The following is a 16,971-nucleotide window of genomic DNA, read 5'->3' as shown; positions in this document are numbered from 1 at the left end:
GGAGACGGGCGGAGCGGGACCAGACCGGAACGGAGCGGGCGGCGCCGCCCACCCGCCGTTAACGGCCGCGTTACTGCGCAGCGCGGCGCGGCGGGCCSCGGCCGGCGGAAACGGCTCCGCATGGAGCCTTAACTCGCAGGCGCGTCTCTTAAAAGCACACGTTACACGGGACACCGGCGGGAAGTGAGCGCTACCACTCGTGGACATATAAAATCGGTTTATTCGGTCATTCTGGTTATTGCACTTTTTTTGTTCCTTCCTATTCACTTGGTAAGTTTGTTACATTTTCCTATAACACCGTAAGTACACATCAGTCCTTTAAAATAACACACAACGAAGCGATACAAAAACCTCAAGGCGTTACAGTGGCGCTGTACAGGTCCTACGTCTCACTTGCCCCTCTTCACCCAAAATACGAGAGTTTTCATCAGTTCAGTCACTGCCCAAGAGGGCACCCATACAAAAAGCACACAAAGCTAAACATTAGTGCTACTTTAAGCCCCTTTGGGGGGGGGGGGAGAGGGTTTAACACACAGAGACTTCTGTTCTCCCCCAAAAAGGGGCAGCAATACCTATGAAAAGTTACTTTGTGCAACTTTTAAGCTAAAATTAGCAGGACCAAAGAACGCAGTTGGTGCTGGAGTGGCTGCTCGCCCAGGCCTGGYACTGCACCAGCGCAAGGGTCTTCCCCAGCTCCTGGGGTGATAGAGGGGAAGAGCCAGCCCCCCTCCAGCCCCCCTTACAGGTAACCTTGATGCCTGCTTTCCAGGCAGAAGACGAGCAAGCCCTTTAGTGTAAYTAATAAAGTCCTCTGAATTAAGGTAAGTATTTGGTCCTCCAACCCACCCCTTAAAAGTGTCCTGCAGGTCCAGATGCACTTCTCATTTGGCAGCAAGATGCAGTGAGCAACAACAGTACAGCACAGTCTGGAGAGCTTTGGCATCCTAACAATTTATCATCGCTGAATTTAGAGAGCATTTTCTCCCAGCTCGTCTCACTAAGTGTAGTGTTTGCAAGGAAAGGGTGTAGCAGGAGTCGCTGGCTTAAAGTCTTAACTGCACAGTAACTTACTAGCACCTTTCAAGTCTATAATTTAACCTTGCAGCTGTATCTTCTGCTTCCTATGCATCATCTAGAGACTCTTCTATCCAAGCACCAGCTACAGCCACTTGAGCAGTGGCAGCATGTAAACCTCACAGTAACCTTTGTAAACAAAGCTCTTTTCAAATCGTTGTAGGCCTGAACTCCACCCAGGCATCTCCAAAAGGGATGGGTCTACAGGAAGGGAGAGGGGAGAAGATTTATTCAGTGTTCACAGAAGTCAGCCTCAGCATAAGTGATTTAGCTTGTGCTGTTTAAGTGATAATTAGCATGACACTACTGTAACAGCACTCACTGATGTGCGTCTATACACAACAGAAGCTAGTCCAGTACCTGATTACACCTGGTAAGCTGTATAATGCATAAGATATGGTACCTTTTTAAAAACCTAATATTAAAGTRTACTGTAACAAACATCTTCAGTAGATTAAGGCTACAAAGGTAGCCTCATTTCAACGAAGAATAGCTACTCAGTCCAACGGCACAAGGTTAACATATTTGAGTTACTGCTGTACAGTCTTGCCATATAACTCCATACAAATGTCTGTGATTACAGTTTGTGGAATCCTTTAATAAAGTTATAATTTATTCACCTTGTTTTCCTTGCTCTAATGAGGAAGAACCCCACTAGTTTTAAAGATAAACAGGGTGTGTGAAATCTCTCAAAACAAGTCTAGTCAGGAAGACTTTATACCTAATAGAAAAAAAAAAAAATGCAAAGAAGTAGCTGTACTAAGCTGGGGAAGACCTGGAGGTCTACGATGCTGCACATGCAAAAAGACAAACCAAACRAGACATCAAGGTAGCTACACACAACATTAAAAAGGCACCAGATAAGTGTCTGGAAATAGCTACATAGGAAAAGCTATACAAGACATTTTTGGAATTGCATATACAGAGATTTAAATTTTATTCACACATGTATTATTTACACAAACTATTAATTGCAAGAGACTGACCTTGACTCTCCCAGTTTTAAATAAGGTTACTAGCCACCACACAGTAACCAGAGTTAATACTGTTAATGTCATTGGTGGCATGAGTGTACACACCAAGGCAGTGAAACGCCTAACGATTCTACTTTGGAAAAGTATTCGTTCTTCTGTGCATGTGGTTCGCAGTTGCTGCACTTTCAGCTGGAGTAGTTGGAGAGGCTACTATCTGTATAGAACTATACTGTTAATGCCATCACAGGCCAGAAAAATGCCCACAGGTGCAGGTTAGTAAAAAGGGGGTTTTGTTTTTTGTTTTTGTTTTTTTAAAAGCATTAATTCATTTTATTGCACAAAGAAAGGAAGATTTAAGCTAAACTAACACTGCAGAGTTATTTATCCCTTTCTTTGTTCAAGCTGTTCAACAGGCAGACTATTGGTTGTAATTTTGCTGTGTACCAACCAACAAATTCCAGCAACAAGGTGCAGTAATTCCACATGCCTGCACAATTTTGGACGCAGCATGCTAGCTTTCCTGCCCATCCCCCACAGCTGGGAGGAACAGCAAACCCAGGGAGAAACATGCCAACTCAGTATTTCCTCATGTATTAAACAAGGTGTATTTTCTATTTCAACCTCCACCCCATTCGTATGTTACATTAAGATCAACCTTGCCCCAGAAATGCAAGAGACAAGGGGCAAGGGTATTTTCAGAAGTAGCCCTCTTCATGCGGGCACCAGGACTGCCCCAACCTATGCCTTCCTTGCAAAGGATTTGCCTCCCTCCCACTCCCATTTTTATTCTTTTCAGTGCAGCCAACATAGAGATCCCAAAGTGAAGCAATCGGATGAACGGACACAGCCACAATACACAGCTACTGAAGAATGAATGACCTGTTTTCCCTGGAGTATGCTCGCACCAAGCATGTGACTTTAAAAAAAAACTGAAGAAACCTTATTTTTAAAAATGTCTGTCAATAGTTAGCACAATTTAAAACTGTCATTGCCTTTACAACTAATTCAAAAACCAAATTTAATTAAAATGAATTGGCTTTTTCCTCATGAACAGTCATTAGTGGCAATGACTTTATGTTTCTGTATTACAATACGTAATCTCTGAGCAGTCTTACCATCTTACCAGAATACTGTAGTAAAGGTCAGGTTTGTTCAGACTTCTAGTAACTATTATGAAGCAGAATTACCAGAAAAGAGCTTGTTTACAGAAGTAAGAGATGAAGGGTACATAAGAGCTAAATAGCTTATAACTTGGGGTATTTTCACTGCAATGGAACAGTGGGTAATGCCCCCTTAGGTAAAACACGGAAGCTTTGCTCCTGTCAATGTAAACATTTTGAGTGTTGCAAGAAGCTAATACAAATAGACACTCCTATCCTCTAACCCCTTCTAGCCTAAGGCCTCTGCTTTCTCTTTCCTCTCCCACTGCACTGCAATTGGTGCCAATCTGTAAGTGACTGGGATAGCTGTGTGTAGACTGAAGGCCACCCAGGACCATCAGTTAATGGGAAGAGAGCTTTTGTTTCAGCCACTGAGTAAAGACCGTCAGGATCAACTCCTAGCAACTCAGATGCTACCTGAAACACAAGATGCTTCTCTTTGATTGTAGTTTATGTGGGATTGGCAAAAATCCCTTTCAGTCCAAGGGCATGGATTTTCTATCCTATTTGCTCAACTCTAATAAAAGCTGCAGCAGGGTAACTAGCATCAATGGGGTATACCGGGGGAGATTTCTCTGTCCACTATTCAAGAATGAACATCCCCGGGGTCTCACCTCTATGAGCAATCTTTGGGTTGCTATTACCTGTCCCACTCAYGTTAGCCACAAAGAGCTACATCTGAAGAAGCCATCTGCAGAGTTAGGGGTTCAGAATTCTCTCACAATTAAAAATTCTTCTGTGCTTCCTTTTCAAGTAGAGTCATCCAACCCTTTATTTGGGTGCTCAGAGCTTGACTTGCAGAGCCTGTCCATGATTCCCTGCAGCATAGGTTGAACGATCCCCAAGAGAGGGCGCTGGGAGGAGTCTCCATCCCAGCAAGCTTCCATCAGCTGCCAGCATTCCTCGTCAAACACTGGAAGACGCTCTGGGCGAACTCCTGAAAAATGGAGAGGGACCTTGTTAACATCAACACACCTCAAATAGGACAGAAGTTTAGTCTTACGTTTGTTACTTGGTGCAGACTGAAATGACCAATGACAACTGTCTGGGGTCTCGTGCCATCAATAAAGGCTTATATTATGGCAACACTGCGAGCCATCTTTGAAAGCTATTAGAAATCTGCACTGCTGAAGTATATCAGGAGATCATGCAAACTGCCAGAGGACAGCTAATACACAGTTTCACGGGTGCTTCCTCTTTGCAACTACTTGGGACTAGAAAAGAGTACACCCTCCCCTGTTTAAAAGGGCAAAACAAATGCCCTGAAAACCCTATCCCCCTCCCACCCCACCGTCAAGGATRGTGCATTTGGGAGCCAGTTCAACATGAGAACAAGTAATGAGTGTAGGCCTTCCAACCAAATACAAGACTCACTCATCTGGGTTAATCTTTTTCACATGAGAAGGGGAGAGATTATATGGACAGGAATTTAGGACAAAGTAGTAAAGCATTCTGACACCATGATGCAGCATTAGGATTAAGATATCACAAAACACAGGACTGCACAAAACTACTTAGGCATAAAATAGCTTTATTTTTCAGAAAACAGGAAGTAACTATCACTCTTTTCCACTCAACATCCAGCCCAATGACAGCTTCCCCAGCATGCTGCATATTAAGCACTTGAACATAAAGATCCCTATGGCCTCCAAAAATTGCAAGGAATTAAGCATTCTTTAGAGGATCATGCCATAGCCAACTGGTTCTACAATGTGTTTTACATCATAAACCATCTGAAGTTATACAATGCTTAAGTGTTGCATTAGCACAGCTCCTACAACACTCCAGGAAGGAGGTGGTTAAGTGAAAGCTATTTTTCATCCCTGACAATTTTAGTTAGGTTTTCAGAGTATGTCCAAATTTAACTAGATCAACATTAATCTTCAGACAGTTAATTGAAAAATACAAAATACAATTTTTTTTTACCTTTCAATTAAAAAAAGGACAAAGATTTCCTTATCTGCTCTCAAATTTTACTCAAGCACATAGTATAACCCAGAGTTCAATGTACCTCTTCTAACATTGTTCCAAAGGTGATCTTTGCTTGCACATCTCTCAAACGCTTCTGGTAACTTCACATGTCCCGAACAAATGTACCAAAACAGAATACCAAATGCGTAAACATCCACTGAGTTATCATACTTTCCTGTGGCAAATAAACATATTTGATTAGCACGGCAAACATTTTCAGCATCACTAGAAACTGATCAGCCTGAAGACTAATTTCAGCATACTAAGTCCTCAAACTAAAACCTCAACTTCATTGCCAGAAGGTAAGATTTGTCTGGAGCCTAGCAACGCATCAGGAATTACTGCCAAAGGTAGAGGGATAAAATTAAGAACTTCAGTTCTCAGAGGATTTACACACTTTCACTTTGTATCAATGGTTCCCAAACTGAGATTCATGGACTGCTGCTGGTCCAGAAGGCTAGATACATTTCAAAGAAGTTTGGCAGTTACTGGTTTATAGCAAATTCTCCCATTGAATCCAAGAAATAAGCCCAGTAAGTGCATAAAGGTTAAGCCAATGCTTACCTCTTCGTAAGATCAAGGTCTACCCTGCTAGTCATGAGTATTTCCCTGTCAGTAGCGAGAATCACCTGCATAATATTTCCTACATTAAATACAAACAGGTTTGCTGCAACTTGACCACAACCTTGTCAAAGCAGGGACAGCATCTCAAACAGTCCTTCTGGACTATGTTAAATACTGTATGGACCTCTGAGTGCTACTGTAAGATGCTTGCATAGGAGAAATGTTTCGTGTTTAGAGAGAGAACCTGCCAGAAGCATTGAATACTGTCTACACATTAGTAACAGCTCCAGAATTCCTCACTTGGAATTGATATAAAAAACAGGGGATGCTTTCTGAAGTATTTGCCTATGAAGGCCCTGTACTTCCAGCTTCCTAATAACTAATAATTTAAACTTTCCAATTACTCAAGAATATTAATTATTTCAGCAAAGCTTATGAGTCCCACAGTTCACTCCTCTTACAAGTGAATAAAGATAGACTTAAAATACAGGAAAAACAATATAAATATGCACTATAATCAGGTAGTCTTCTGAATTTATTTTTCTCTTCATAAGTAAATTGAAATATTAGTTCAAAGTAATCGCCTTCCAAATTGAAGCCAGAGTGAGACAGTAAGGGATTCAATCAGCAAGCATACCTGTAAAGAGCTCAGGAGCCATGTGAATGGGTGTGCCCACGATACTGCCAGACATCATGGCTTCCGGTTTACAGAACCCCAAGTCAGTGATTTTGCCTCGATTCTTTTTGTCAAGCTGTAGAATCATTCATACACAGACAGTTGATATTCATACTTTTCAGTTTCATTATTGCTTTTTAATATTAAGGTTTAAAACATAATTCATGTTTGAAGGGCTCAGCACTTGTTCTTAAAAAAGCTTCTCTGATGACTTGGCTGCTACTTGGACACTTCACCAGTTAAGCTCAGTAACAAGACAGGTCTTCACTTGTCTTCTACATAAAGGGTGTGGTTTAGTTTAATAGGACTAGGAACTGGAAATCCTACTTGTAGCTCAAGCTACCTTCAAGAAAAGTCACTCAACTGCTCCCTTTCCCCTAGGCTTTCTGTCTGAAGTTGAGCTAGGGAAGCCTCACTGCAAGGCTATTTTTGGTAAATACCACTGATTGCTATGGAGAACTAACCAACACATCACAAGTGAAAGTTTCCACATGAGGAAGGCTACTACTTCACTTATATCGTGTTTCTCCTTCCCACTAAAAAGACCTGATTAGACTTCAGAATTAGCCAGATACAAAAGTTTTCCTTACCAAGACATTTTTAAGTTTGATATCCCGGTGCACAAGTCCTTGACTGTGAAGATAACGGATTCCTTCAACCACATCCAAGGCAATCTGTAAACGTGTTTCTAATTCTAGCCCAGCCTAAAGAGTAAATAAACACAGATTTAATCCTACAAGTGGAAACTACTTTTATCTGAGGGATTTCCTTACCCTTCTTTGCCAAACAATACTGAAAACGAAGCAATTCTTTTAACTCCTGCAAAGCCATCCTTCCAGAAAGTTACTAGGCAACAGAGCAGACTGCAGGAGCTGCTCTTATTACTTTCCTAATGCATTAGCTTTACTGGATCAAGAACTGGTAGTCTCTACTCTGGAAAGTAGTAAACATGCTGCTGTAGCCACAGCACGTTTCAAAAGGGTTTCCACCAAAGTAAACAGGCCTAACAGTTTGGTGAAAGCTGTAAGGAGTAGGTGGACAGGAAAGTCAACAGCAGAGGCACGTGACTTCCAACAGTGCAGTGATCCAAATTGTTCCAGCCCACCAGTAAACCAAGGGACACCCACCCTTGTGCCAATACAGGCTAGTTTACATGCAGCACACAGCACTGAAGCACTCCAGAAAACAAACCTGCACTATAGCAAAAAACATACCTGCATTCAACGGATGGATTTTTCCCCTTCAGAACAGGGAGATGGCCAAGAGCACTACCACAACATCTCATACTTCCTCAGCATAGCCTAGCTTCATTTCACATCTGAACACAGATATACAGGCTTTTTTTTTTTTTTTTTTTAATATTTAGATTCTTGTTACCTTTAGTCCTGTATAGAGGTCTCTGTGCAACCGTTCCATTATCAATAGGACAGCAATGCTGGAACCTCCTCCATAGCCATAATCTATTACAGAACCATGGAGATGTACTAGCCGCTCATGTGTCTGTAGAGACCTAGGGAAAGTTCAGCACAGAAAATCGGTCATTTTTATACCCTTTCCTCCACTCCAGGCCAGGCCTAATCTTGTAAAGGAAAAAACTGCTCAATAACTGCCACATTAGTACAACAATACTAAGACACACCTATGCCAGTCCTAACCACATGCCATATAGTAGAAAAACTCCACACCACAGTTCTGGGGACCATATGAATATATTGTAATCAGATCCAATTAAATTCAATTTAATAAAAGAGCTTAAAGGTTACAGTGCAAAAGAAATATTGCAGTATTTCAGCTGTCTTTACTGCAGCACTTGCAACCATTTATTCAAGACAAGTTAAATTTTCTGCTGTGTAGACCCATCATTTTCTTTTGTGAATTCTAAGAGAGGATAAAGTCAGATTGGAAAAGGAGAGAAAAATCAACACAAAAAAATCAGGGGATGAAGAGCTGCTTGCTACTAATTCTAATTTATTCTGCAAAATAGCAAGTATTTGAACAGCGTACATAAAAGGAGAATCAGATTAAGACAAGAAAGGGCTTGCCTACCTACCACTGTCTGCTACACTTCTGCAATGGCACTGGCAAGCTGTCTTGCCTTTCCTAGAAATGGCAGCTTAGCATTTGGTTAAGCCAACTCACCGAGCGCAGAGCAGAACTATGCTGAGCAAAATTTTGCCTCTGCAAACACAAATAGCATTTGTTTGCAACAATGAAGTTAAGCAAATCCATGTGGAGTGAGAAAAGCACTTACAATACACACCTCATATAGTGAAACTCAAGTGCAAGGTCATTCCAGTGTTTCTCATCTGGAGGAACAACAGATTTCAGCGCACATGGGAAATGCCCTCCCCAGCTGTCACACAGATACACCACGCCATACTGTCCTCGGCCCAGCTCACGGCCCAGCTTTGGCTTGCCTGTAAGGCACAACATCCATTTAGTCAGAAATTAAAACATCTTCCTTCCCATTACATGAGAGGCACACTATCAGGCTGGCAGCCTGCTCCTTTTCAAGGGCCAGCAGCTGCACAATTCAAGATACTGAGCATGCGTCAAATGGAGACTCACTGAAGCAGTTTACTGCAAAGCAAACCCCTTCCTTCCCCTTCACACTGGCTTCTTCCGAAAAAGGAGGGAGAAGATACTCCAGAGAACATCAAGCACAATGCTCACCATGTAAGAGCACATCCTGGAGGGACCTGCTCTCCAGCGAGAGACGTGCTAGCCTAGGAGCGTGATCTTTCCGCACCTTCAGCCACAGGTCTTCCGTCTTCTCCAGCCTGCCAGAATGGCCATCTTCTAACTAGAAAAAACATCATATATACATGGTCATCCTGCCTGGTCTAAAACCGCAGTGCTAGGGAGTTCAGTGTCTTTGCATAACTGAGTAGAGATCCTGCTTAATCATCTCTAGTTTAAAAAACGGAATTTTGTATTAGGGCACTCACATCAGCTCTTCCACCTCTACCTGCAGTGAGCAGCACTACCTACATGGACTGCTCTTTTACCTAGCTCTGCTATTAAAAAAAAAAAAAATTCTTTCCAAGAGTGGTAATGTACAAAATACAATTTCCTTCTTTACAGCACTCACCTGTCGTAGAGAAGCTGCAAAAGCCTCATGGGAACTGTTTAGCCTGGTCCGGAATTGGCTGCAAATGCTCTTAGCCAACTTGGATGCACTGAGGCTCTCAATAGCATCCTGAGCAACCTTCCTCTTCCAGTCACTGGTGATGGCAGGTGGGCTGACCCATGTAATCCGCTGGATTATCTAGCAAAACAGGGAACAGAATTAAGGCGCTAGCACAAAAAAGCAAAAGGTCAATCACTTCACTCAGACTCCTCAGACACTTTGCTCTAACAATACATATTCATCTTCTTGCAGAATTGGGTTAAATAATTACCTTAAAGTACTGTTTTAGAGCTGTTCATCACAACATTGTTGTACATACACACACACAAAATAGTTAGAGAGATCTGATTCTTCTGAATATCCACTCAGTTCATTCCTACATACCAAACATCCTTTCATGTTTTTGACCAAGACCATAAGTGGTTACACAGCCACGGCCTGGAAAACCTCACTACTGCAGTGCAGACTGAGGGCTGGTTCTGTCCCCAGTAAGGGGCTGCTACCTAACGATGCTGCAGATGCGTCTGGCACTGTCGTGGAATAAACACCACCTGCACAAGTTAATCTTAAGGAAGACAGTTTAGAACTGCATCAAAGCTACCCTCAGGATGGTACAGGCTGCTCCTGAGGCTGTTCCAGAATGGAATAAACAGCATAAACAGTAAACCAGAGACTCAGGAAGAGAGAATTTCCTATATTGAGGAGAGCTACAGTGAAACAGCTTTTCAGACAGACACTGCCAGGTGCAGAGATCCTGCATTTCCCTTAAATTGCCGGACAACAAAGATGCTTTTCCCCACTCTTTATTAGAAGTCTCAGAAACCCAGCTGCTGCACACCCAGTCTGGATCCTTCCCCCTGGCTGAAGGAGGAATCTGATGGTTTGTTACCACTCAGTCCATGGTGCGGCTATTTGGGAAAAACCCACATTCCTCAGTCATCCATACATAGCCCTTGATACCATTTGGAAGGAATATCAAGAGGCTGAAGGCAGTAAAAGCCATCCACACCTTTTACAGCAGAAACTTCAGAAAGTTGAATGCTTTAAGAGACAAAGTTATGACAGAGACCTGAGGAAACCTGGCTGTCTCTGGAGGCAGCACAGTGAAGAGACCCAAATCAAACTACATTACAAAAAACAGAATTCCCCAAAATGCAGGCAGAACAGCTTCAAAATACTGATCTCTATCCCTTTGCTGTCTCAGGAAAGAAGGGGAAAAAAAATAATAAAAAAAAAATCACACTGAACAAGTATTTGCTTTAATTTAAATACTTCAGCATTCCCAAGAATAAATTACACACACGGGCACAGTGCTGAGTGAGGAAGCTACAACTGCCCAATGCATGTGCCCAGAGCCAGAGTTTAGAGGGCAGCAGCGAGTATTCACATTATCTTTTGTTCCAAAAATATCACACAGTACAATGACCCCTACTAAAAGCAAGTGATAAGAAGCCCATACCTGTTTGATCTGTTCCCACAGCATCCTGGTTACTGTTGAGCCAGAGTGAAAAGTGACTTCAACATGATAGGCTGCATTTAGTATCTGGAAAGCAGGGGAAAGATGAGAGTACGGGAACTCTGCAAACCAGTTGCTACAAAATTTGCTAGACATATCTTGCCTCTGCTAATGACCAAAGGACAGCATACAAAACACTGATTCACCTGATTCAGTTTATCTGTTTTGTTACACTCATAGGTGTTTCTGGGCTGTAATTTGATTACTTTATGCAGATTTAGGAAGGACAAGCAACAGGCCTTCAAGTGACAAGCTAGGAATAAGACTAATGTTTCCAAATATTAGCCTCTCCCTTAATGACATCAGACCCACAGGTACTCCAGAGTTGTTGCACTCCTCTGATTTCACTGGGCATCTCAGTTTCCTCCCGCCCTCGTTGCATCAGGATAGCGACAATTAACAGCAGTCTAGACAGCCGTTTGAGCCACCATACCTGTTTGAGATAATTGCTTGTGATGTGTACAGAAGCATCCTTTGACTTCTCCAAACTCCTTGCAGTATGTACCGAAACATCCCAAGACTCCTCCAGGCTCTTCAGACATCTCTCCAGTGTCCCTACAAAGCTCTCTCGCAGATAGTCCACTGAACTAATTAACTTGTTGGCAACTGCTTGGTTTAATCGAGAAATAATCAGTTCCTGGATTTGCTTAATACAGCACTTTATGTCCTTGGAACTTACAGGTTCCCCGTTCTCAGGGATTATGATGTCTGCACAGAGGGAAAAAAAAAGAAGCATCTTTTGTACTTGACAAACATATCACAGTTGCATCATCAGCTACTGAGCTGCTTTAAATGGTTTGCAAAGCAGCGACAGCACAGCATCAGTCAGGAGAGCTTCTGCTCCAAAGGCTCTTTTGCTATACTGCTCCTGCAGAAGTTCATTGCCTGCTTTGGACCCAATTGATGTAACCTGAGTCCAACAGTGCTCCTAAGCCATACAAAGAAACCTCTGAGCAACAGAAGAATCCATATCCTGACTGTTTTCAAAGGATTAAATTTTTGCCAGTCTACATGTCTAACTCCACAATGCCGGTTTTATTGGAAGTCCTGAACGCAACCCTAGAAAGCTTGATTAAGTTTAGCATTCTGTGACATAAAGTACCAAACCACTGAAGTAACTCCAGGCTCCACATACGTTCTTTGGAGCACACACCTGGTTAAGGAAGCGAAAATACACATCTGACCAAGGTAGAAAATATGCTAATGCTTGCTTCCATTCACTGGTGCTTGGATTCACAGGATAGCTAGCTCTAACACCTGATGAACTCTCTACAAGCATTCCGTAGCTACTACAGGTTTACACTGGTACGGTGATTAGAAGTTAACTATTGTCTTGAAAATTAAAGGGCAGTTACAGGAGCACAGAGCTGTCTTTCCGTGTAAAGAAGCATAAGTCAGGAAACTCTTCCAAGCCAAGCTGTAATCCATAAGTACTACTGGTTGTTGAATGTTATTAGAAGGTAACGTAACAGCCAAGCAGGTTATTTGAAATCTATTTCTGATGCCTTGGAAAGGTTGATTAACACCTTGTATTTTTAAACAAGCACTGAGCAAGTCACTAGCTCATGCAGCTAGGAGCTGAAGACCTTGTCTCTGAATTTTGGCCAAAGACAGTCTAGCCTATTTAAAACAAATCCAGTGATCGGCAGATGGCATTAGCTCCTCAAAGAGAGAGGGTGAAAAAAAAAAAAAAAAAAAGGCAAAAAAGATTCTCTTCCTTCCCTTAGGATATTATTTCACATACTAAAAGCCAACAAGATGCTACATTTTGTAAGTGATATTTGTTGTTGTTTTATGTATGTGTATACAYACACACATACATAAATATATACACACATATATATATACACACACACATAAATAYATAAATATATATAAAGTGGGTGTACATATATGTCGCACTTAACACAAGCTCTTTATGAAGACTACATTTCAAGTGGCCATTACAAAGGAAACATCTCAAGGAACAGGAAAGATGTTTTCCATGCCCACCTGCAGAAGCAAAAATTTGAAGATCCTCTTCTACAGGAGAGTAAGCCTAATCCATCATTTCTCCTCTTCATCCCAGGAATTAACATTCCATTTTGAAATTGGGAGGAAATAAGTCAGGACAAACTTAATTTTTATCTAGAATTTTAGCCCCTTTGATGCCTCAGGAGAGCACTCCACTTGCAATGAAATAATTTCCTCTAAACCTATAGCCTAAATTCCAATTTTATTTTAAGGAGAAAAACCTTTCCATGTCAGCCCAGGGAAATGCATTTCAGTTTCAGGACTTCTTTGAACAGAAATGATTGTTAGGGTAAACCCCTACCTAGCAAGCAAAGAGCTGTAGAGTATCAACCTACAAATAATCACTTTGATGTTTATGATAGACCACGTATTCCTGCAGACAAGATTTAGATAGCACCTCACCCTTCACACAGTTTACACACCCTTCTCTGTATTCTTCCAGCTTCTGTGTTCCTGGAAGTTCTGGTACTAGAAGGTGCAATGAGAATTCCCATTTATCCCAAAAAACAAATGCCAAATGCCAAGCACAGGCTTTTAGGAGCACAATACGCTGTGCTGCCTAAGGAAAGTCTTACCTACCCAAAAGAATTTCTTTTTAGGAGGTTCTATACTCAAGACTCTTAAACATCCCTCAGACATGAAGAAATCAAGCAGAAAGCGCAAATAAATCTTCACTGCTAAAACTCATTTCTTTTCCTTAGGACAGATTTACTCCCAAGTCTCAACACGCTTGCTGAGGTAAAGTTGAGACTTATTTTCTTACCCTGCAGAATAGGGAATTAAAGCAGAGAAATAAAACATCCTACCTCGGACTGTGCAGAAAGCTGGGGGCAGGGGGTAGGGGTTGGGGGGTGTCTGCTTATAAGAAATCAAGACTTTATATATTTAGGCCTCTAATTTAAGGACAGTGCAGGAGATTCTACAAAAATTAAATGCTTTGTATATTAGTTCTGAATTTGATTTCAGAGTCACCTGTCTAGACTGGCATTCAACTGTTCTTTACCAGGTGGCAAATATTACTCATTCACCCTCCTTTAAAGCCCCTAATCTCCTTCTTCTCGTTTCTCTCCTTCCAGTAATTACCTTTGAATTCCATAGTAGCAGCATCTTCCAAAAGCTCATCTTTCATATTATTAAGAGTCTCTACAATCATGTCCTTCATCTCCTCTTGTTTACGGTTGGCAATGTTCATCAGAGACTCATAGAGCTCATTCTCCTTCTTGCGGGTGTACTCCAGCCTCTTGGGGGTGATTTGCAGGTCTCGCTGCATGTCGAAAGCCTGATTGATGAAGATGTTCAAGCAGCGGCAGTGCACTTCATTTAAACTGGTGGCTGCTTCCACAAGATGCTTCTGAAGCACCTGCCTGGAAAAAGTGCTTAGAAGACGGAGCTTCTCAAACTGCTCCACCAGCATGCTTTGGGCATTGGCATCAGGAGCAGGAGCCCCGCAGCTGCAGTGGTTGGTACTCAGGTACTCCAAGTCCATCAGCTGAGAGTAAAGGGAGGACTTTTCATTATCAGTTTTTTTGGGAGAGATCAGCTCAGCCCCTGACTCTGGCACTTTGAAGAAGAAAATGGGCAAAGAGAATTTCTCTTTGATTTCGCGCAGTTCRTTCTCATCTGATGGAGAAAGTTCAGCCTCACTGATGGCAAAGATGACAACAGGCAAGACATGGTTCATATACTCTTCCAAGGTGCCTTCAGCAGACTGGAACCCACGACATGGTGCTACCACAACATCCACTTCCTAGCAAGTAAGGAGGTAAAAACAGAGTCTTGTCCAGGTCCTTTTTAACACTGATTCATGCAAAACTGCACTGTAATTCATTCACAAAATGCAAAACAAACATTCAAACCCTACAGAACATTTATGGAATCCCATGTACCACATCATGCTGTAGTACATAGCCTACCTGTGCGGCTGATGCAGACCCACTAGCAGGAATGCAACTGAGAATGAATTACTGCCCACCGACTCCAGAACTGTTATTCTGCATCACTAAGTGCCTTTGAGTTTTAGCCTACTTCAGAACAAAACTCGGAACAAGTTTCCCAGGTAAGTGCTATTACAGAATAGCTTTTATTCTTTAGTTTATGCCCACCCTCATTTTGCAACAACCTCTTCTAGTAAATATGCTCTCAACCTCCCATATCTGTTTACCAGATATTCAGCTCTTTGAGGAGATAATCACGCTGCCAATTTTCAGCATAGTTTCCAACAGTAAAAACTACTACGCTAAACACTACTGCCAAGATAAAGGCAGCAAAAAAACATATTCCAAAGAGTTCACAGCCAAAGGACAGACAAGGAGGAACAGATGGTTGTGACAATAAGCTTAGTTGTGATATTCTTCAAATCCAGCCAAAACCTAACATGTATTTTATAACACACATTTTCTTACTACCCAGTTTCACTGCTTGGGTCATATACTACAGCTGACAGAAGTGTCAAAAGAAGACTTTGAATTGAAAGCAGAATTTAAGTGCCATCTTCCCTGCTCATAACAGGGGGGACATAATTAAGAATTCTTGAATCATTTCTCCCCCAGAGTTACTCAAATAAAAGGCTTGACCAAATCTCCCAACTGCTCTTAGAGATAACAGGAAGTCATTACTGTCACGGGACTGCCAAGCACTGAACTCAAGCTTGTTTGATGTACTGGCGTTTGAGTGGCCTGGGATGTGCCATTCTGCAATATTCACCATGGCCGATGACTCACACCAGTGCCTGTAAACAAAGGAGGAAGCCAGTGCCGTCTCTAGGAGACGGGCAGAAAACCAATACAGAGAACAGAAGGCAGCATGAGCAACTGGTCCCGCTGTTTCCATAGAGGCCTATCGGGCTTTTTCAGGAACCCTTGCAACACTTCTCATTTTTTAAAATGACCTGCGGAAGTTTAAACACTGCCTATGCAGCTCCATACTATCAGGGATCTTGTCTTCCTATGGGGGGGGGGAATACCCATGATTGACATTGGATTCCTAAAATTCATAAATTGGTTCTCACAAGGTCACACCACTACAAACACTTGAACACTTATGACAGAGCTGTAAGCATGAAATTACTATCAAGCAACTGCATTCTTATTTCCCCTAACTAAAAGGCGCTTTTAAAATATCAAAGCTTCTCACTTAGCAATCTGAACATCAGGTAGAGAGATACCAGAGTTACAGTTCTTCCATTTAAAATATGCTGAACAGTTCAACAGTCGCACAGGTACTGTAAACAGCACTAGAGCTGAGGCAGTTAGAAAAGAGCAATGTGCTGTCACACTACATATATATCTATGGATTCAGACTTGCAATTCCAGGCTGACCACTGTATCCCATATCCCAGAACAAAACTTAAAATCAAGGATCAAGTAGGTCTTGACTGACAACAAGACAAGTCAGAGTCTCAGTGAATGCACTAGAGACAACTGAAGTGTGTCATTTTGCTAAGCTTAAGTCAACAGATAACGCCTCATCTCCAAACTGGTTGAAAAGCATTTATTTGCTACAGCCCAAGAGTACCTCATCCCATTTTGTTAGACTTGGGGCAGTTTAATCGTCGTTTGTATAGGTAACAGGTGCTGAGAAGCTAACCCAGTTTAGCCAGATTTTTGCCCAAATTCCTATCAAGCTGATTATGACTGAAGGCCCAGTTTAGTCTCATTCCAAGCCAATTTGAATACTCTACCTTCCAAGAATAGTCTGTAAATCACTGAAGTCTGACAGTTACTGCATTTTTTAATATGTGGGAGGTAAATTCCATAGCCTCCCTATTAATCTGAGGTACTTGTATATTCCTGGATTCTGCTTAGAACTTTATTTCTCTCTCCTCAATTTTTCTGAGGTCTTGTAACTTTATTCTCTCTGCTTCCAAGAGGGCTGTGGCAGAGAATCCCAGATAA

At 41.9% G+C, this 16,971-nt stretch overlaps 1 protein-coding gene across 1 annotated transcript in view; it reads right to left on the bottom strand.

Annotated features, from left to right (window-relative positions):
* Positions 1 to 202: 202 nt before the first annotated feature.
* The window catches only part of DSTYK (dual serine/threonine and tyrosine protein kinase), a 29,748-nt gene continuing 12,979 nt past the window's right edge, over positions 203 to 16,971 (bottom strand). The window contains exons 3-13 of the mRNA XM_026077187.1: positions 14,162 to 14,825; positions 11,499 to 11,773; positions 11,009 to 11,092; positions 9,511 to 9,687; positions 9,093 to 9,222; positions 8,680 to 8,836; positions 7,797 to 7,929; positions 7,010 to 7,123; positions 6,381 to 6,495; positions 5,220 to 5,354; positions 203 to 4,145 (exon numbers count right to left, since the gene is read on the bottom strand). Coding sequence (XP_025932972.1) covers positions 3,958 to 4,145; positions 5,220 to 5,354; positions 6,381 to 6,495; positions 7,010 to 7,123; positions 7,797 to 7,929; positions 8,680 to 8,836; positions 9,093 to 9,222; positions 9,511 to 9,687; positions 11,009 to 11,092; positions 11,499 to 11,773; positions 14,162 to 14,825 — 2,172 coding nt within the window. The 3' untranslated portion in view covers positions 203 to 3,957. The remainder of the gene's footprint in view (positions 4,146 to 5,219; positions 5,355 to 6,380; positions 6,496 to 7,009; positions 7,124 to 7,796; positions 7,930 to 8,679; positions 8,837 to 9,092; positions 9,223 to 9,510; positions 9,688 to 11,008; positions 11,093 to 11,498; positions 11,774 to 14,161; positions 14,826 to 16,971) is intronic.

The sequence above is a fragment of the Apteryx rowi genome, unplaced genomic scaffold, assembly GCF_003343035.1.
Source record: "Apteryx rowi isolate R43461 unplaced genomic scaffold, aptRow1 scaffold_45, whole genome shotgun sequence".
Classification (NCBI taxonomy): Eukaryota; Metazoa; Chordata; class Aves; order Apterygiformes; family Apterygidae; genus Apteryx; species Apteryx rowi.
Note: the sequence above shows the minus strand (reverse complement) of the source record. Positions and strands in the feature narration are given on the sequence as shown.